Source organism: Schistocerca piceifrons, chromosome 1 (assembly GCF_021461385.2).
Source record: "Schistocerca piceifrons isolate TAMUIC-IGC-003096 chromosome 1, iqSchPice1.1, whole genome shotgun sequence".
NCBI lineage: Eukaryota > Metazoa > Arthropoda > Insecta > Orthoptera > Acrididae > Schistocerca > Schistocerca piceifrons.
This window is the reverse complement of record NC_060138.1, coordinates 175,985,322-176,004,956: the sequence shown is the minus strand read 5'-3', so window position 1 is coordinate 176,004,956 and position 19,635 is coordinate 175,985,322. Positions and strand designations below refer to the sequence as shown.

Below are 19,635 nucleotides of genomic sequence, written 5' to 3'. Positions count from 1 at the left end.
AGCTACGGCATGTTCGGGACTTCTACATTGAGATTAGTTATCTGGATCTCCACTTCCAACGTCGTCCTGTTTTTACTATGCGAACACTGCTTGACAAATGGCACAGGTCTTCTTCTTCCATCCCGATTGTTTTGCAATATCCCCGTTTTAATTGGCGTCACATATGGACGAATATTAGCTTACCCGTTCATTCAGCACCTGTTGCCTCCCTATGGTATAAGGTAGTTCACCAGCTGATTCCTACGAATGAACGACTTCATCGCATAGGTTTAAGTGTCTCTCCGCTTTGTCAAACGTGTGGTTGTGTTGATACACTCCAACACCGATTTACCTGCGCTGACCGTCTTCGCATGTGGTACTGGCTGCGCCGACAATTGGCGTTACTCACCAGGAGCTCGGAATCGGCATTTACAACTGATATTCTCTGCTGGCCGGACACGGTTTTTTATCCCGGGACAAAGAACAATACCATTATGTGGCTTCTTGGCCGTTACATTTTTGCAGTGGTTGATGGTGATGGTATTTCCGATTTTATTTCGTTTCTTAGTTACATGCTTCATGAGTACTGGACGCAACAATCTTTCCCACATCTTAAGAGGGACTTTGCGAATATGCTTAGTATTGTCTTCGAAAAGCAGGGGATTGGTTAAGTTTCCACTTCTCTTGATCGCTCCTGCGCCAGTTACATTAATGGCACCGGTATAGGGGCATACTGATCTCACTTCACGATAGGGAAGACATTCTCGCTAGCTCTTACTTATTTTGCTTTCCTGCCAAGCTTTTACCTGTTTGGATAGACACTGCATCACAAGCCCCGTGTCCACATATAAGTATCATAAGACTCTGAACCAAGGGAAATTACTACGTATTGGTGCCACTGTGCTTCAGTGCAGGGAGGAGGAGACGTCATGGCCAGGCCTCGGATTTCGACCCCTGCCCAACGCGCCTCCCCCGAGCTGCACTGGGTCAACACAGTGAAAGAAATACAAAAAGAAAAAAAATGGATAAAGCATAAAAAAAATGGATAAAGAAAAAAAAAATGGATAAGGAAAAAAAAAAGTGGTTAAAAGAAAAAAAAAAAAGTTGGTTAGAGATTAAAAAAAAAAAAAAAAAAAAGGCAGAGCACTGGTCTTGTAAACCAGGGGTCGTGAGTTCGATTCTCACATGGGGCAGCACAATTTTAAATGGGCCAATGTAATGCTTTGAACCGAAAATTTCAAAATAGCGTGTCTTTTCGGGCCTGAGCCAAGATCACAGATGACGATAGACGAAAGACGGCAGCACCCGTCAGTCATCGCTGTGGACCTCAGTGGTAGCGAATTGTTGTGGCAGAGTAAATCTTTGTACGCATTTTCAGGACTCTGAAATGTATTTTTCTCGAGGGCTGTAGCGATCGCAAAGAGGTGTAAGCTGTAGCAGCCTCCTTAGCTCAGGGGCAGAGCACTGGTCTTGTAAACCAGGGGTCGTGAGTTCGATTCTCACAGGGGGCAGCACAATTTTAAATGGGCCAATGTAATGCTTTGAACCGAAAATTTCAAAATAGCGTGTCTTTTCGGGCCTGAGCCAAGATCACAGATGACGATAGACGAAAGACGGCAGCACCCGTCAGTCATCGCTGTGGACCTCAGTGGTAGCGAATTGTTGTGGCAGAGTAAATCTTTGTACGCATTTTCAGGACTCTGAAATGTATTTTTCTCGAGGGCTGTAGCGATCGCAAAGAGGTGTAAGCTGTAGCAGCCTCCTTAGCTCAGGGGCAGAGCACTGGTCTTGTAAACCAGGGGTCGTGAGTTCGATTCTCACAGGGGGCAGCACAATTTTAAATGGGCCAATGTAATGCTTTGAACCGAAAATTTCAAAATAGCGTGTCTTTTCGGGCCTGAGCCAAGATCACAGATGACGATAGACGAAAGACGGCAGCACCCGTCAGTCATCGCTGTGGACCTCAGTGGTAGCGAATTGTTGTGGCAGAGTAAATCTTTGTACGCATTTTCAGGACTCTGAAATGTATTTTTCTCGAGGGCTGTAGCGATCGCAAAGAGGTGTAAGCTGTAGCAGCCTCCTTAGCTCAGGGGCAGAGCACTGGTCTTGTAAACCAGGGGTCGTGAGTTCGATTCTCACAGGGGGCAGCACAATTTTAAATGGGCCAATGTAATGCTTTGAACCGAAAATTTCAAAATAGCGTGTCTTTTCGGGCCTGAGCCAAGATCACAGATGACGATAGACGAAAGACGGCAGCACCCGTCAGTCATCGCTGTGGACCTCAGTGGTAGCGAATTGTTGTGGCAGAGTAAATCTTTGTACGCATTTTCAGGACTCTGAAATGTATTTTTCTCGAGGGCTGTAGCGATCGCAAAGAGGTGTAAGCTGTAGCAGCCTCCTTAGCTCAGGGGCAGAGCACTGGTCTTGTAAACCAGGGGTCGTGAGTTCGATTCTCACAGGGGGCAGCACAATTTTAAATGGGCCAATGTAATGCTTTGAACCGAAAATTTCAAAATAGCGTGTCTTTTCGGGCCTGAGCCAAGATCACAGATGACGATAGACGAAAGACGGCAGCACCCGTCAGTCATCGCTGTGGACCTCAGTGGTAGCGAATTGTTGTGGCAGAGTAAATCTTTGTACGCAATTTCAGGACTCTGAAATGTATTTTTCTCGAGGGCTGTAGCGATCGCAAAGAGGTGTAAGCTGTAGCAGCCTCCTTAGCTCAGGGGCAGTTCCGCTTTAGACGCCGTGCAGTGTGGACGTGCCTAGTCTTCCGCTCCGCCGTAGCGTTACGTATAGTGGACTATCGTTTTTGTTACGTGTTGTGTTGCAACTTCTGAGAGTATTTCTCCGTCGTTGTTTCGTACCTTGTGTTACTTTCTGTCCTTATTTCAGTGTTTTTTGTGTAGCGGTTTCGACCGCATATTTTGAAAATGTCGTCCCAGGTTATTCCTCGTCAGGCTACAGTTAGTTTTGCTTTTGACAAGTCAACCCGCCATGTGCAACCTAGTTCTCTTGAGATTCATGATTGGTTGGTAGATACCTTTGGTGTTCATTCGGATCAGGTGCACACTGCTTATTTTGATACCGAACTGTATGTTTTCTTTGTTAAGTTTATGGACCCACTTCAGGTTGATAAAATTCTTTCTAAATATGGTCATCAAGTTCTCTTTCGGCATCGGGATGATTCTGTAAGTACCGTGCTGCTTTGCAATGCTTCCATCACGTATACCAATGTTCGTGTTTACAACCTTCCACCGGAGGTGGATAATGTCTATCTTAAGGAGGGTCTACAGAAGTATGGTGATGTAAAGAGCATTCGCCTTGAACGCTGGTCAAGCCAACATCGCCTGCAATGTTACAGTGGTATTCGTTCAGTCGAAATGCACGTTAAGCAGAATATTCCATCTCACCTGCAGATCGGTGGATATCGTGTCCATGTAACATATAGTGGTCAGGTTGCACCTGTTTTTTGTGCAATGAAAGTGGTCACGTGCGTACCGACTGTCCGCGGAGAGTTTTTGTTTTAAAAAATTCTCTCGAACAGCGTCGCAAGTTAACTGTCGCTGACCTCGTTGCAGGTGGTTCTGCTCTTGGTGTAGCACAGTCCAGTGGTAGTAGCGCCCCGCCACAGGTTTTGCGCACCCCTGATACAGAATTTCCTCCTTTGCGTGCTAAATCTGCTGTTGTTCCGTCTGTCCCTCAGGTGGGTGTGCCACTTTTGAATAATAAGAGGCGTCGCCCACACGATGGAAATAGTACGGATGAGGATCTCCCTGAGATGCCCCAGTCCGAGCGACCGGCATCCTCCGAGCCACTGTGTACTGTAGCTGCTCCCTGCCCTCCTGAGGTAGCGGTTCCGGTGGCGGCTGCTGGCGCCCCTCCGGCCTCCGACGCAGCTTCTCTCGAGTCGGGTCGTCGGTCGGGCCTGTTGGCGCCGTCTTCCGAACCGACTTCGATGTCACAACAAGTGGAGCCGCGACAACTTCCTGCTTCGCTGCCCCATACCTCTGCCAGCGGAGCTGCTCCGCTTCCTTCCAACTCTGCGGCCTCGGACCTTCCTGCTCACGTTTCGCCTCCGTGCAGTCCATGTTTGCCGGAAGCTAGTGCAGGTGTTGACCATTCCGTTTTGTCGGATGTTTCCCTCGCGACCCCGGATCCCGCATGTGGACCGGCGCGGGTGGTGTCGGATACAGAACTTGACCCTCCTACGTCACCGGCGGCTGAAGTTTCCTTGCCCGTCAGCCGACGCAAGTTACGCGTTCAGCCGAACGTTAATGCTGTTCGTAAAAAACCGAAACGTAAGGGATCCGCGGAACGGGGTAGCAGTCCCCCTCCCTCGGATGCCTCCGTCACCCCTGCTATGGACTGTGACGCTGGTGCGTCGGTGTAGGTGATTTGTTTTCTCGCTTTTCTCTCTATGGTTCAAGCATACACCTTTCTTACCTTAAATGTTAACCGTATTGAGTCCGACGTTCGCATTGCCTCTTTGCGGCAGTTTATTTACGACGCCTGTGCGGACGTAGTGTTTTTGCAGGAAGTGTTGTTTTCTGATCTCTCTCTACCTGGATTTCAAACTGTTTTTAATGTCGCGCCGGAATATTCAACAGGAACTGCTCTTTTCTTTCGAGAGGGCATTCCTATTACTGACATTGAATTCCTTGACTCTGGCCGTGGGATTGGTTGTCGTCTTTTTGATCTCCGCCTCGTTGTTTTGTATGCCCCCTCTGGTTCGGGTCACACTGTGGCTCGATCGCGCTTTTATAAAGAAGAGCTTATTTATCTTTTGCGCCAGAGTCCTCGGAGTCTCCTGCTCGGAGGCGATTTTAATTGTGTTTTACGCCCTGCAGACCAGTCCCCCAATTTTAATTACTGCCGTGATTTACATGACTTAGTTCGTACGATGCATCTGCGTGATGTTTGGGAACACGAATATCCAACCCTGGTGAAATACACGGTTTTTACCGCGTCCTCATGCAGTAGACTCGACAGATTCTATTTATCTGATTTTTTATGTGATAAAATTCTTTCTGTCGATGTTATTCCTACTAGTTTTTCTGACCATTGTGCTTTTACTGCAACTGTAAATCTTAGTCGCCAACCTGCAAAAATTTATCGTTCCCAGTGGATGTTAAATGTTTCCCACCTTGCCGACAGTGCTATGGATGATGTTATAAGTGGCGTGTGGGAGCGATGTCTTCGCTCTGTCCCGCGATACCCCTCCTTGCTGGTTTGGTGGACTGCGTTTGCCAAGCCCAAGATTCGTCAGACTTTGATTTTCTACTGTGCTGCTAGGACGCGTGATTTTAAGAACACGTATGAATATTACTACTCTGTCCTGCGTGAACTATATGACGCGGCGGGTACCTCTCCACTGCGGATCCATGATGTTCGTCGTATTAAAGCCAAGCTCTTGAGCCTTAAACGACGACAGATGGATGGTCTGCGAGTTAAGTCGAAACCTCACTCTCTTGTTGAAGGTGAACTGACATCCTTGTACCACCTGCTACGGCATCAGACTCGTCGTCGTCGCTCCTTCATCTCTTCTCTTACGGTGGATGATGGGCGACAGCTTAGTGCACAGGAGGAAATGGTTCGTGCTCTTCATCAGTATTACACTAGTCTCTATTCTGCCGATGATTCTGGTGAGTCTCCTTCGGATGATGTCTTTGGGGATCTAACTGCGACGATCGCGCCTGACGCGAACGGCGAATTTCTCCGGGAGTTCCAGGTAGATGATGTTTTCGATTTTATTGCTCGCTCTCCGTCCAGTAATCGCCGGGTCCAGACGGCCTGCCTAAAGAATTTTATCTCCGTTTTTGGCCTCTTTTGGGTGGCATTTTTACGCAGATTTTAAATGAGATTGTCAGAGGGATGGATGTGCCTGCCGATTTTAAAGTAGGGAAAATTGTTTTAATTCCGAAGTCCTCTGGTCGTTTATCTGCTGCCAATCTTCGTCCGCTCACATTGCTGAATTTTGACTATAAGACAGCTGCTAGAGCGCTCAATAGCCGGCTGTCTTCTCTGCTTCGGGGTGTGATTGGTGCACATCAATGTTGTTTTCATGATAGATCTATTCTGACACCAGTAGCCGAATATCGGGATGTTGTCTCGGTTGCGGCGGTTACAAACGTACATTGTGCCTTTGCCTTCCTTGATTTTTTAAAAAAAAAAAAAAAAAAAAGGGGTATGATTCCTGCTTTGGGTGCAGGAGGTCCCGGGTTCAAATCCCGGACGAGCCCTGCCGTTTTGACCGTGCTGAAGAGTAGGTGGAACTCAGCCCCGGTTGCAGCTCCTCAACGAAGAGTAGACGCCTGTTATAGCACGTGGATATAACAAGAATGCGGCACCAGTAAAGTACGTAGGTGGAAAAAAAAAAAAAAAAAAAAAAAAAAAAAAAAAAAAAAAAAAAAAAAAAGGGGCAGAGCACTGGTCTTGTAAACCAGGGGTCGTGAGTTCGATTCTCACAGGGGGCAGCACAATTTTAAATGGGCCAATGTAATGCTTTGAACCGAAAATTTCAAAATAGCGTGTCTTTTTGGGCCTGAGCCAAGATCACAGATGACGATAGACGAAAGACGGCAGCACCCGTCAGTCATCGCTGTGGACCTCAGTGGTAGCGAATTGTTGTGGCAGAGTAAATCTTTGTACGCATTTTCAGGACTCTGAAATGTATTTTTCTCGAGGGCTGTAGCGATCGCAAAGAGGTGTAAGCTGTAGCAGCCTACTTATCTCAGGGGCAGAGCACTGGTCTTGTAAACCAGGGGTCGTGAGTTCGATTCTCACAGGGGGCAGCACAATTTTAAATGGGCCAATGTAATGCTTTGAACCGAAAATTTCAAAATAGCGTGTCTTTTCGGGCCTGAGCCAAGATCACAGATGACGATAGACGAAAGACGGCAGCACCCGTCAGTCATCGCTGTGGACCTCAGTGGTAGCGAATTGTTGTGGCAGAGTAAATCTTTGTACGCATTTTCAGGACTCTGAAATGTATTTTTCTCGAGGGCTGTAGCGATCGCAAAGAGGTGTAAGCTGTAGCAGCCTCCTTAGCTCGGGGGCAGAGCACTGGTCTTGTAAACCAGGGGTCGTGAGTTCGATTCTCACAGGGGGCAGCACAATTTTAAATGGGCCAATGTAATGCTTTGAACCGAAAATTTCAAAATAGCGTGTCTTTTCGGGCCTGAGCCAAGATCACAGATGACGATAGACGAAAGACGGCAGCACCCGTCAGTCATCGCTGTGGACCTCAGTGGTAGCGAATTGTTGTGGCAGAGTAAATCTTTGTACGCATTTTCAGGACTCTGAAATGTATTTTTCTCGAGGGCTGTAGCGATCGCAAAGAGGTGTAAGCTGTAGCAGCCTCCTTAGCTCAGGGGCGTTATCTGATGTTCAGTACTAACACAGTGGTACTAAGTCATTTAACGCTTTCTTCGTAAATTATCTCATGAAGAAGTTTTTTTGATTAATTTGCGCCAGTAGAGCGCAGAATATCAATTCTTGCCCGTGCTTTTGTTTGTAATTGTGTCCTGTAAGGTTATAGAGAGACGTTGTAGCGTTGTGACAGCTTATCTTTTGCTTTTATAGTTAAGTTAAAACGCCCTACTGCAGCAAAAAACACATTTTAGAGTGTTTGAAATGGTTTTCACTACTGCTGGACGAGCAGAAATACTGCGAGCAAGTCAGAAAGATGAACTGGTGTCTGAAAAAATGCGATCACAGTTGGCAGAAGTGTTGCTAAGGACATTGGGCAGTCATTGGTTCCGTAAATACAGTAAATGGACTTCAGTTGGTTCAAGAAACCTGTATTATGCTTTAACTACATTAAGTGGTTTTCAAACACTAGGAGAGGAGTACACTGGAATTGTAATGGTTGACCAGTCACTGAGAAAAGTTCCAAGCAAATTTGAAAGATTTGTGATGATTTCTGCACAATGTGAAGGACTACTACTACTTACTTGGTTAATGAAGAAATTACGAGTGTACATAGATAAACTGCCATCAACAAGTGATGCTGATGAGGAAGCGTGCCAGAAAGCATCAAAACTGATGCTATTGGCTGAAAAGTGTTTACCATTTTTTGAGAAGATACATACTACATTGTTTTACTTAAATGGCACATACTTAGCATTGTCCAAGCGTCTAACAGGAATTCGATATGTTCTTCATCACCACTGGATCAAAGATCACAGCACAGATACCGTATTCAAAGCAGTGTTAATTTCATCTGTTACATACTTATTACTTGCATTGTATCACGGATATAGAAAACTTTTACATGAGTTTTCACATTCAGTAGAAAAAACACAGTATTCTACTAATATCCAAAGAATTAAAGGACATACTTGTTCATTATGCTTGGAAGAATTAGCCAGTCCATCAGCAACAACATGTGGTCATGTGTTTTGTTGGTCGTGTATTTTGGAGTGGCTGAAATCACAGGAACAGTGCCCTGTATGCAAAGATGGTGTAACTCCTAACAAAGTGATAATGCTACAGAATTTTCCATGAGCTAAAATTTGATTACTTCTTTAATTATTGAGGATTGACAGTTTATAAACAATGCCATTCATAGTGATTGTGATGTGATGAGATTACATATGTCTCTAGTCCACTTCCTTCTGTACATGGAAAAAGCTGTTCATAATTAAAATTAAACATCCAGTTAAAAAAAAAAAAAAAAAAAAAGAGCAGAGCACTGGTCTTGTAAACCAGGGGTCGTGAGTTCGATTCTCACAGGGGGCAGCACAATTTTAAATGGGCCAATGTAATGCTTTGAACCGAAAATTTCAAAATAGCGTGTCTTTTCGGGCCTGAGCCAAGATCACAGATGACGATAGACGAAAGACGGCAGCACCCGTCAGTCATCGCTGTGGACCTCAGTGGTAGCGAATTGTTGTGGCAGAGTAAATCTTTGTACGCATTTTCAGGACTCTGAAATGTATTTTTCTCGAGGGCTGTAGCGATCGCAAAGAGGTGTAAGCTGTAGCAGCCTCCTTAGCTCAGGGGCATAGCACTGGTCTTGTAAACCAGGGGTCGTGAGTTCGATTCTCACAGGGGGCAGCACAATTTTAAATGGGCCAATGTAATGCTTTGAACCGAAAATTTCAAAATAGCGTGTCTTTTCGGGCCTGAGCCAAGATCACAGATGACGATAGACGAAAGACGGCAGCACCCGTCAGTCATCGCTGTGGACCTCAGTGGTAGCGAATTGTTGTGGCAGAGTAAATCTTTGTACGCATTTTCAGGACTCTGAAATGTATTTTTCTCGAGGGCTGTAGCGATCGCAAAGAGGTGTAAGCTGTAGCAGCCTCCTTAGCTCAGGGGCAGAGCACTGGTCTTGTAAACCAGGGGTCGTGAGTTCGATTCTCACAGGGGGCAGCACAATTTTAAATGGGCCAATGTAATGCTTTGAACCGAAAATTTCAAAATAGCGTGTCTTTTCGGGCCTGAGCCAAGATCACAGATGACGATAGACGAAAGACGGCAGCACCCGTCAGTCATCGCTGTGGACCTCAGTGGTAGCGAATTGTTGTGGCAGAGTAAATCTTTGTACGCATTTTCAGGAATCTGAAATGTATTTTTCTCGAGGGCTGTAGCGATCGCAAAGAGGTGTAAGCTGTAGCAGCCTCCTTAGCTCAGGGGCAGTTCCGCTTTAGACGCCGTGCAGTGTGGACGTGCCTAGTCTTCCGCTCCGCCGTAGCGTTACGTATAGTGGACTATCGTTTTTGTTTACGTGTTGTGTTGCAACTTCTGTGAGTGTTTCTCCGTCGTTGTTTCGTACCTTGTGTTACTTTCTGTCCTTATTTCAGTGTTTTTTGTGTAGCGGTTTCGACGCATATTTTGAAAATGTCGTCCCAGGTTATTCCTCGTCAGGCTACAGTTAGTTTTGCTTTTGACAAGTCAACCCGCCATGTGCAACCTAGTTCTCTTGAGATTCATGATTGGTTGGTAGATACCTTTGGTGTTCATTCGGATCAGGTGCACACTGCTTATTTTGATACCGAACTGTATGTTTTCTTTGTTAAGTTTATGGACCCACTTCAGGTTGATAAAATTCTTTCTAAATATGGTCATCAAGTTCTCTTTCGGCATCGGGATGATTCTGTAAGTACCGTGCTGCTTTCCAATGCTTCCATCACGTATACCAATGTTCGTGTTTACAACCTTCCACCGGAGGTGGATAATGTCTATCTTAAGGAGGGTCTACAGAAGTATGGTGATGTAAAGAGCATTCGCCTTGAACGCTGGTCAAGCCAACATCGCCTGCAATGTTACAGTGGTATTCGTTCAGTCGAAATGCACGTTAAGCAGAATATTCCATCTCACCTGCAGATCGGTGGATATCGTGTCCATGTAACATATAGTGGTCAGGTGGGCACCTGTTTTTTGTGCAATGAAAGTGGTCACGTGCGTACCGACTGTCCGCGGAGAGTTTTTGTTTTAAAAAATTCTCTCGAACAGCGTCGCAAGTTAACGGTCGCTGACCTCGTTGCAGGTGGTTCTGCTCTTGGTGTAGCACAGTCCAGTGGTAGTAGCGCCCCGCCACAGGTTTTGCGCACCCCTGATACAGAATTTCCTCCTTTGCGTGCTAAATCTGATGTTGTTCCGTCTGTCCCTCAGGTGGGTGTGCCACTTTTGAATAATAAGAGGCGTCGCCCACACGATGGAAATAGTACGGATGAGGATCTCCCTGAGATGCCCCAGTCCGAGCGACCGGCATCCTCCGAGCCACTGTGTACTGTAGCTGCTCCCTGCCCTCCTGAGGTAGCGGTTCCGGTGGCGGCTGCTGGCGCCCCTCCGGCCTCCGACGCAGCTTCTCTCGCGTCGGGTCGTCGGTCGGGCCTGTTGGCGCCGTCTTCCGAACCGACTTCGATGTCACAACAAGTGGAGCCGCGACAACTTCCTGCTTCGCTGCCCCATACCTCTGCCAGCGGAGCTGCTCCGCTTCCTTCCAACTCTGCGGCCTCGGACCTTCCTGCTCACGTTTCGCCTCCGTGCAGTCCATGTTTGCCGGAAGCTAGTGCAGGTGTTGACCATTCCGTTTTGTCGGATGTTTCCCCCGCGACCCCGGATCCCGCATGTGGACCGGCGCGGGTGGTGTCGGATACAGAACTTGACCCTCCTACGTCACCGGCGGCTGCAGTTTCCTTGCCCGTCAGCCGACGCAAGTTACGCGTTCAGCCGAACGTTAATGCTGTTCGTAAAAAACCGAAACGTAAGGGATCCGCGGAACGGGGTAGCAGTCCCCCTCCCTCGGATGCCTCCGTCACCCCTGCTATGGACTGTGACGCTGGTGCGTCGGTGTAGGTGACTTGTTTTCTCGCTTTTCTCTCTATGGTTCAAGCATACACCTTTCTTACCTTAAATGTTAACCGTATTGAGTCCGACGTTCGCATTGCCTCTTTGCGGCAGTTTATTTACGACGCCTGTGCGGACGTAGTGTTTTTGCAGGAAGTGTTGTTTTCTGATCTCTCTCTACCTGGATTTCAAACTGTTTTTAATGTCGCGCCGGAATATTCAACAGGAACTGCTCTTTTCTTTCGAGAGGGCATTCCTATTACTGACATTGAATTCCTTGACTCTGGCCGTGGGATTGGTTGTCGTCTTTTTGATCTCCGCCTCGTTGTTTTGTATGCCCCCTCTGGTTCGGGTCACACTGTGGCTCGATCGCGCTTTTATAAAGAAGAGCTTATTTATCTTTTGCGCCAGAGTCCTCGGAGTCTCCTGCTCGGAGGCGATTTTAATTGTGTTTTACGCCCTGCAGACCAGTCCCCCAATTTTAATTATTGCCGTGATTTACATGACTTAGTTCGTACGATGCATCTGCGTGATGTTTGGGAACACAAATATCCAACCCTGGTGAAATATACGTTTTTTACCGCGTCCTCATGCAGTAGACTCGACAGATTCTATTTATCTGATTTTTTATGTGATAAAATTCTTTCTGTCGATGTTATTCCTACTAGTTTTTCTGACCATTGTGCTTTTACTGCAACTGTAAATCTTAGTCGCCAACCTGCAAAACTTTATCGTTCCCAGTGGATGTTAAATGTTTCCCACCTTGCCGACAGTGCTATGGATGATGTTATAAGTGGCGTGTGGGAGCGATGTCTTCGCTCTGTCCCGCGATACCCCTCCTTGCTGGTTTGGTGGACTGCGTTTGCCAAGCCCAAGATTCGTCAGACTTTGATTTTCTACTGTGCTGCTAGGACGCGTGATTTTAAGAACACGTATGAATATTACTACTCTGTCCTGCGTGAACTATATGACGCGGCGGGTACCTCTCCACTGCGGATCCATGATGTTCGTCGTATTAAAGCCAAGCTCTTGAGCCTTAAACGACGACAGATGGATGGTCTGCGAGTTAAGTCGAAACCTCACTCTCTTGTTGAAGGTGAACTGACATCCTTGTACCACCTGCTACGGCATCAGACTCGTCGTCGTCGCTCCTTCATCTCTTCTCTTACGGTGGATGATGGGCGACAGCTTAGTGCACAGGAGGAAATGGTTCGTGCTCTTCATCAGTATTACACTAGTCTCTATTCTGCCGATGATTCTGGTGAGTCTCTTTCGGATGATGTCTTTGGGGATCTAACTGCGACGATCGCGCCTGACGCGAACGGCGAATTTCTCCGGGAGTTCCAGGTAGATGATGTTTTCGATTTTATTGCTCGCTCTCCGTCCAGTAAATCGCCGGGTCCAGACGGCCTGCCTAAAGAATTTTATCTCCGTTTTTGGCCTCTTTTGGGTGGCATTTTTACGCAGATTTTAAATGAGATTGTCAGAGGGATGGATGTGCCTGCCGATTTTAAAGTAGGGAAAATTGTTTTAATTCCGAAGTCCTCTGGTCGTTTATCTGCTGCCAATCTTCGTCCGCTCACATTGCTGAATTTTGACTATAAGACAGCTGCTAGAGCGCTCAATAGCCGGCTGTCTTCTCTGCTTCGGGGTGTGATTGGTGCACATCAATGTTGTTTTCATGATAGATCTATTCTGACACCAGTAGCCGAATATCGGGATGTTGTCTCGGTTGCGGCGGTTACAAGCGTACATTGTGCCTTTGCCTTCCTTGATTTTTATAAGGCTTTTGATCACGTCAGTCATGTGTTTTTAGATCGTGTTTTAGGTACAATAGGTTTTAACGCTTCATCACGTGGTGTTCTTGGCAATTTGTACAGGGGAATAACAGCTCGGGTGTCAGTCAATGGGCAGCTGACGCCGCCCATTGCTATCCGCCGCGGAGTGCCTCAGGGTAGTCCGCTCTCTATGTCTTTATTCGTTTTGTCCCTGGAACCGCTGCTTCGGACTATTGCTCTCAAGCTTCAGGGTATGTCCCTCTCTGGTGGGAAGCTCTCGGTTAAGGCATATGCGGATGATGTCGTTGTTCTCCTCCGTCAACGAGATGATATCCCGTTGTTGAAAGGGGCAGTTGATGCATACTGTCGTGTCTCTGGAGCGCGTCTCAATCAGGGTAAATGTAAGTTCCTTGATATTCGAGGATTTCGCGATGCTGACGTCCCTTGGGCCACTTTTGTCGATCGCCATACGTCCTTGGGGATTATCATTGATCGGTGTCCTCTAAAAATGGCGGCTCTCAATTGGAAATCTGTCACCGAGAAGATACAGGGGGCTCTGATGGTCCATGAGCAGCGCTCTGCTACCATTTTGCAAAAAGTCCGAATTTTAGACACCTACGTCCTATGTAAAGCTTATTATGTTGCTCAGCTGTTCCCACTTCCCATGATGGTGGCGAAAAGGTTGCGCCAATTGTCTAGCAGGTTTATATGGAAGGGCCACCTATTCAAGTTACGTTACGAGGTAATGACGAAACCGCGTCTCTCCGGAGGCTTGGGCCTCTCTGACATTACTCGCAAGGCGTCTGCTTTGTACGTCCGCCGAACGACTCTAATTGTTACGCAAGAAGTGACTTCAATTACATCCAGGCTTTTCACTGTTGTGCGTCCGGCGAGCCTTGCTCCACCTGTCGATGTCGGACGCCTCAATTTTAAGTTGAAACACATTCGGGAATTTTACATTGCGGTGAGTTACCTCGGTGACGTCTTCTTGCGGCGACCGGTGCCAACGACCAAGGGCTTGATTGCCCGCTGGGAGGGGCTGGCCGATCCCAATCCAATAGAACTGGCGTCTCCATCTGTGTCCTGGAGGAACGTCTGGAAGAACGTTAGTCTGCCGATCCACTCTATGGCCGTGGCGTCCACGTGGTATAGGGTAATAAATAATTTGGTTCCCACCAATGTACGACTGCACCGTATTGGTCTTTCTGACACGGACACCTGTACTCGGTGTGGTCTCCTGGATACCCTTGAACATCGATTCACCTGCTGTGGGCACCTTGCTAATTGGCGTTGGCTCAGGAAACAACTTGCTTTTGTCACTAGGTCTGCTGAAGCCGCTTATACTATTGACATCATCGTCCGGCCCGATTCTTCCTTTTTTCCGCGGACGAAGCTCCATACCGTCATGTGGTTGATTGGCCATTTCGTACATTTTGTCAACAGTTGTCATGAAGAGGATGGACACCTAGCGTTTCGGCAGTACATGCTTACTGCTTACTGGCAGCGCTTGCGATTGCCAGGCCTCCGAGATGATTTTGCCAATATGCTTAGCCTGACATTTGAAAGAGAGGGTGTTGGCTAAGGTCACCTGTGTGAGCCATTTTCTTTTATACTGTTTCTGAATTTGCCGCCTTTATGTATGTTTCTTCTCTACACCAGGACTGAAGTTTTCGTGTTTTAACCTTTATTTCAGTAAGCAGTCTACATTATATAGTCATGTTTTAGGATTTTAATTTCAGTACTGTACTTCTTTTGAAGTGGCTGTGTGGTGGATATTCTTTAATATTTTTTTCAATAGATATATTTTCGAGTGGTAGAGTGTCTGCTTCAAAAAAACAAAAAAAAAAAGTTGGTCTAGGGGAATGATTCCTGCTTAGGGTGCAGGAGGTCGCGGGTTCAAATCCCGGACGAGCAAAAAAAAAAAAAAAAAATAAAAAAAAAAAAAGAGGGGCAGAGCACTGGTCTTGTAAACCAGGGGTCGTGAGTTCTATTCTCACAGGGGGCAGCACAATTTTAAATGGGCCAATGTAATGCTTTGAACCGAAAATTTCAAAATAGCGTGTCTTTTCGGGCCTGAGCCAAGATCACAGATGACGATAGACGAAAGACGGCAGCACCCGTCAGTCATCGCTGTGGACCTCAGTGGTAGCGAATTGTTGTGGCAGAGTAAATCTTTGTACGCATTTTCAGGACTCTGAAATGTATTTTTCTCGAGGGCTGTAGCGATCGCAAAGAGGTGTAAGCTGTAGCAGCCTCCTTAGCTCAGGGGCAGAGCACTGGTCTTGTAAACCAGGGGTCGTGAGTTCGATTCTCACAGGGGGCAGCACAATTTTAAATGGGCCAATGTAATGCTTTGAACCGAAAATTTCAAAATAGCGTGTCTTTTCGGGCCTGAGCCAAGATCACAGATGACGATAGACGAAAGACGGCAGCACCCGTCAGTCATCGCTGTGGACCTCAGTGGTAGCGAATTGTTGTGGCAGAGTAAATCTTTGTACGCATTTTCAGGACTCTGAAATGTATTTTTCTCGAGGGCTGTAGCGATCGCAAAGAGGGGTAAGCTGTAGCAGCCTCCTTAGCTCAGGGGTAGTCTGCCGCCGGCAGTGCTGCGAGGCGGTCACGCGCCAGAGCGCTGCGGGCGAGGCGCGCACGGTGTGTTTGTGTTTACTTCGGCCGCTGTAAGTGCCGTTTTCCTTCTAGACCACCATGGCGCACAACTATCGGAAGAAGACATTACGTTTCAACTTTTGTTCCGACTTCGCCCGACCCAAGGCCCTGGAGGTAGAACGATTTATACGCGATGAAGTTAAAATACCACCAACGGATCTAATTGGTATCCACTTGTCCATAGTTAGCAGTACCGTCTACGTCAAAATGATCAACGATGCGGCGTGCGACAAGGTGATTCAAGAGGCAAAACGTGGACTGCGCTTCTGTCATTCCGACGGCAACGTCGGACCCGTTACCGTCGATCACGCAGGTCTCGGCACACGGACGATAAGGATCTTCGAACTGCCGTTCGAACTACCTGCAGACGTCGTCATCGAGGCGCTCCGTCCCTATGGCAACGTTCTGGAACATGTTGCCGAACGATGGGTCCAATTTCAGACCTATCCAGTTTTAAACGGTGTTAGACAGGTCCGCATCGAGTTGCAGAAACACGTGCCTTCCTATCTACGTATCGGAGGCTGCCGTGCCATTATAATGTACGACGGCCAACCTCGGACCTGTTCCGGTTGCGGGAAAGAAGGTCACCTACGGTCTGAATGCATTCAACGACGTGTCGCGCAGCTCCCGTTGTCGGAAGCGTCCGTCACACCCACGATGACCGCCCTACCGGTCACTTACGCAGCGGCTCTTGCCACGTCTACAGTTTCGTCCAGTCCGTCGCCCGGTCCTTCCGATCGGCACGTCCCACCGTCCCAGTCACCAACGGACGGTACAGACGTCCCACCTGACAACCTTGCCGCCGAACAGGCTCCCGCACCGGACGCTGAGGAGACCAGTACATCTTCACAACACCTGTTTGACAATCTCATTGTACCCACCGACGCCTTCGAACCAGGTCGACGCTCCTCCTTGCCGTCGTCCGACACTGAGGAACACGTGCGCAAACAACGCTCGCCACGTAGGCGCAAACGCCGTCGCCGTTCACCCACGGGCTCTCAGAGCGTTGCCACCCGCGACGACGAAGACGACACCCAAGCAGCCGACATTTCCACGCAGAGGTCGGCGGACAACTTTCACGATGAACAAGACGTTTCGCAGGACGGGACCACTATGGAGGTCGCCACGCACTATGTAACGATCGGTGCGCCGGTTGAGACGCCTGTCTCCCCGCCGAAAACTCCAGATCTCTCTCACCACGACGCAATTCCCATGGACATTGGACAGACCCACGGCACAGGAGCATGGGCCGACGACATTGAGGAAGGTACGCCCCCTCCTCCGGATGAGTTACCTCCGCCGGACGAGGCTACCTGTTAACATCAAAAGCGAGGCATTGCAGCTGATGGGACGGGACTTCCTGTCGGTGCCCTCCTCTTACTTCCCTTGGTGATGGTAGATGCGCGTCCACCACCACTGAAACAAACATACCGGTTTGGCACACTGAACATCAACATGATCGGCACTGCACCCAAGCTGCAACTCCTATGTGACATGCTTCGGGCCTCTGACGTCGACGTCGCCCTTCTTCAGGAAGTACGCGTTGCCACACTACCACCAGTCTACGGCTACGACTCATACACGTCCACATGTGATCAATCAGGGCGTGGAGTGGCTTTCTACATACGCGAAGGAATCCCACTCACGGACACGACAATCCTTCCCTGTGGAAGAGGCATGGCTGTTACCATCTTCGACACGCGCGTCATCAATATCTACGCTCCGTCTGGGTCCACGAACCGTCGGCAGCGGTCCACTTTCTTCGGACATGACGTGGCGCCCCTGTTTTCTGGACGCTATGATCGCCTTATCATGGGAGGGGATTTCAACTGTGTCCTCCATCCGCAGGACCAAGTACCTGGTTATTCGCCATGCCCGGCGCTGCTCACCTTAATCGAAGATTTTCATCTAGTGGATGTTTGGGAGAAAATTCATGGCAATACCCCCGGTTTTACCCATTATACAGCACATTCTGCGAGCAGACCGGACCGGTTTTATGTCTCTGCTCACCTCGGCAATGAAGTCGCCCAAGCTGAACGATGGCCCCTTGCATTTTCGGACCATTGCGCCGTCATTTGCTCCCTGGCTCTGCCACCTCAGTCAGTGTGGCGCAGCAGAGGTTACTGGAAGCTTAATACCTCCCTCCTTAATGATCCACATTGCCGACAATGTATTGCCACCACATGGGCGTCTTGCGAAAGACGCCTTCCGCAGTACACATCCACGTTCCATTGGTGGCTCAAATGTGCCAAACCTGCGATCAGAAAGGCCTTCATACAATGTGGCAAGGAAGCAGCAGCATGGCATCGAGAAACCACAAATTTTCACTACGCCGTCCTCCGTGAGCTCGATGCGCTCCCTCCATCACCTGACACCCACAGGGAACGACAACGTACTAAAGCTCGTCTCCTCTCTCTTCAACGTGCACGACTGCATGGTGTCGTGGTGCGTTCCCGACGACAAGACCTCCTCCACGACGAAACCCCATCCACAATCCATGCCGCATCCGACCATAGTCGTCGACGTCGGCTTTTCGTCCCCAACATCACGACCTCCGATGGTGTTCACCACACAACACAGGCGGCGGTCGTGTCTGCCTTTGCTGAACATTATCGCCAATTTTATGATGATGAACCGATGGCGACGCCCATTCCTGATGATCTCCGTCCTTCCCCTGAACGGACCCTCACCGTAGCGGAGTCAACGTCCATGATGTCTGCAATCACCGCAGAAGAGATGGTAGATGCGATCAACAAAGGGGCCAAGAACAAATCACCCGGACCAGATGGTCTCCCAGTGGAGTTTTACCGGGCGTTCACCACGTTAATGCTTCCTCGCTGGACGGAAATGATTCAGGAACTCTTTACTCCGTCCTTCCCAATTCCACCTGAATTCGTCACTGGCATTCTTCTACCTGTGCCTAAACCGAAGGGAGGGTCTCATGTCTCTGCATATCGCCCCCTTACACTACTGAATGCAGACTATAAAATCTATGCACGCCTCTTAGCAGCGCGCATACGCACCGTCTTACCTACGGTCCTTTCTCCTGAGCAGACTGCACGTGGTTGTGGGGCCACCTTACAAACAGCCCTGGGAGAATGCCGTGACCTCATTGCACTGGCGTCGGTTTGTCGCCTTCGTGCAGCACTGGTATCCGTCGATTTCACGAGTGCCTTTGATCGCGTTCGACACCCTTTCCTCCTCATGGTGGCGACACGTATGGGGTTCCCATTGCTTTTTGTCGATGCCATTCGCCGGTTGCTCCTTCCCGCGGTCTCGATGGTACAAGTCAATGGGAGGCTTGTAGGACCGATTCCTATACGCCGCTCTGTGCGTCAAGGATGCCCTATGTCTACTTTACTATATGCCATTGCACTTGAGCCCCTCATCACGGGACTTACCTCTAGACTGCAGGGCCTCACTTTGCGTGACCACACCTTTCACTGTAGGGCTTATGCGGACGATCTCCTCTTTCTCACCTGCTCCTCCACGGAACTCAATGACGCCATCCAATGGATCCAGCAGTATGGACGTCTTTCTGGTAGCATTCTTAATGTCCGTAAATCGACTATGATGCACATTGGGCGCGGCCTCCCGGCTATGGTGCCGACCCCACTCCCAGTTAGTGCCACCCTTCGTTACTTGGGTATCGAATTTACGAGCTCCACACACCGCACAGTGGCCCTGGCTTACCGGCGGCTTTTGCAGTCAATTCGGCACCATGTTCGCGGTCAAGTGCACCGTAACTTAAACCAACTCCAACGTGTGTCCTATGTAAACATCTATGTCGCCCCTAAACTGGTACACGTCGCCCAGATCCTCCCACTGCCGTTACTCCTTGGCCGCCGCATCCAATCAGCCTTTGGATATTTCGTGTCAGCAGGGGCACTTTTCAAAGTCCGCTACAACACTC

At 48.6% G+C, this 19,635-nt stretch overlaps 1 protein-coding gene and 9 non-coding genes across 10 annotated transcripts; all 10 read left to right on the top strand.

Moving 5' to 3' along the window:
* The first annotated feature begins 1,418 nt into the window (after positions 1–1,418).
* Trnat-ugu lies at positions 1,419–1,490 on the top strand. The gene has a single exon. It is a non-coding gene; the product is annotated as a tRNA-Thr (tRNA).
* A 246-nt stretch (positions 1,491–1,736) lies between these two features.
* Positions 1,737–1,808, top strand: Trnat-ugu. Its single transcript has one exon. It is a non-coding gene; the product is annotated as a tRNA-Thr (tRNA).
* A 246-nt stretch (positions 1,809–2,054) lies between these two features.
* Positions 2,055–2,126, top strand: Trnat-ugu. Its single transcript has one exon. It is a non-coding gene; the product is annotated as a tRNA-Thr (tRNA).
* Positions 2,127–2,372: 246 nt separating this feature from the next.
* Positions 2,373–2,444, top strand: Trnat-ugu. Its single transcript has one exon. It is a non-coding gene; the product is annotated as a tRNA-Thr (tRNA).
* Positions 2,445–6,701: 4,257 nt separating this feature from the next.
* Positions 6,702–6,773, top strand: Trnat-ugu. The gene has a single exon. It is a non-coding gene; the product is annotated as a tRNA-Thr (tRNA).
* A 246-nt stretch (positions 6,774–7,019) lies between these two features.
* Positions 7,020–7,091, top strand: Trnat-ugu. The gene has a single exon. It is a non-coding gene; the product is annotated as a tRNA-Thr (tRNA).
* Positions 7,092–7,453: 362 nt separating this feature from the next.
* Positions 7,454–8,635, top strand: LOC124799120 (peroxisome biogenesis factor 10-like). The gene has a single exon (XM_047262661.1). It carries the CDS (start codon positions 7,615–7,617, stop codon positions 8,485–8,487), a length of 873 nt encoding a protein of 290 aa, XP_047118617.1. The 5' UTR covers positions 7,454–7,614; the 3' UTR covers positions 8,488–8,635.
* A 332-nt stretch (positions 8,636–8,967) lies between these two features.
* Positions 8,968–9,039, top strand: Trnat-ugu. The gene has a single exon. It is a non-coding gene; the product is annotated as a tRNA-Thr (tRNA).
* Positions 9,040–9,285: 246 nt separating this feature from the next.
* Positions 9,286–9,357, top strand: Trnat-ugu. Its single transcript has one exon. It is a non-coding gene; the product is annotated as a tRNA-Thr (tRNA).
* A 5,949-nt stretch (positions 9,358–15,306) lies between these two features.
* Positions 15,307–15,378, top strand: Trnat-ugu. The gene has a single exon. It is a non-coding gene; the product is annotated as a tRNA-Thr (tRNA).
* Positions 15,379–19,635: the final 4,257 nt, after the last annotated feature.

Excerpts from the sequence above, each read along its gene's own strand:
- LOC124799120 (XM_047262661.1), top strand. The coding sequence starts at position 7,615 with ATGGTTTTCACTACTGCTGGACGAGCAGAAATACTGCGAGCAAGTCAG.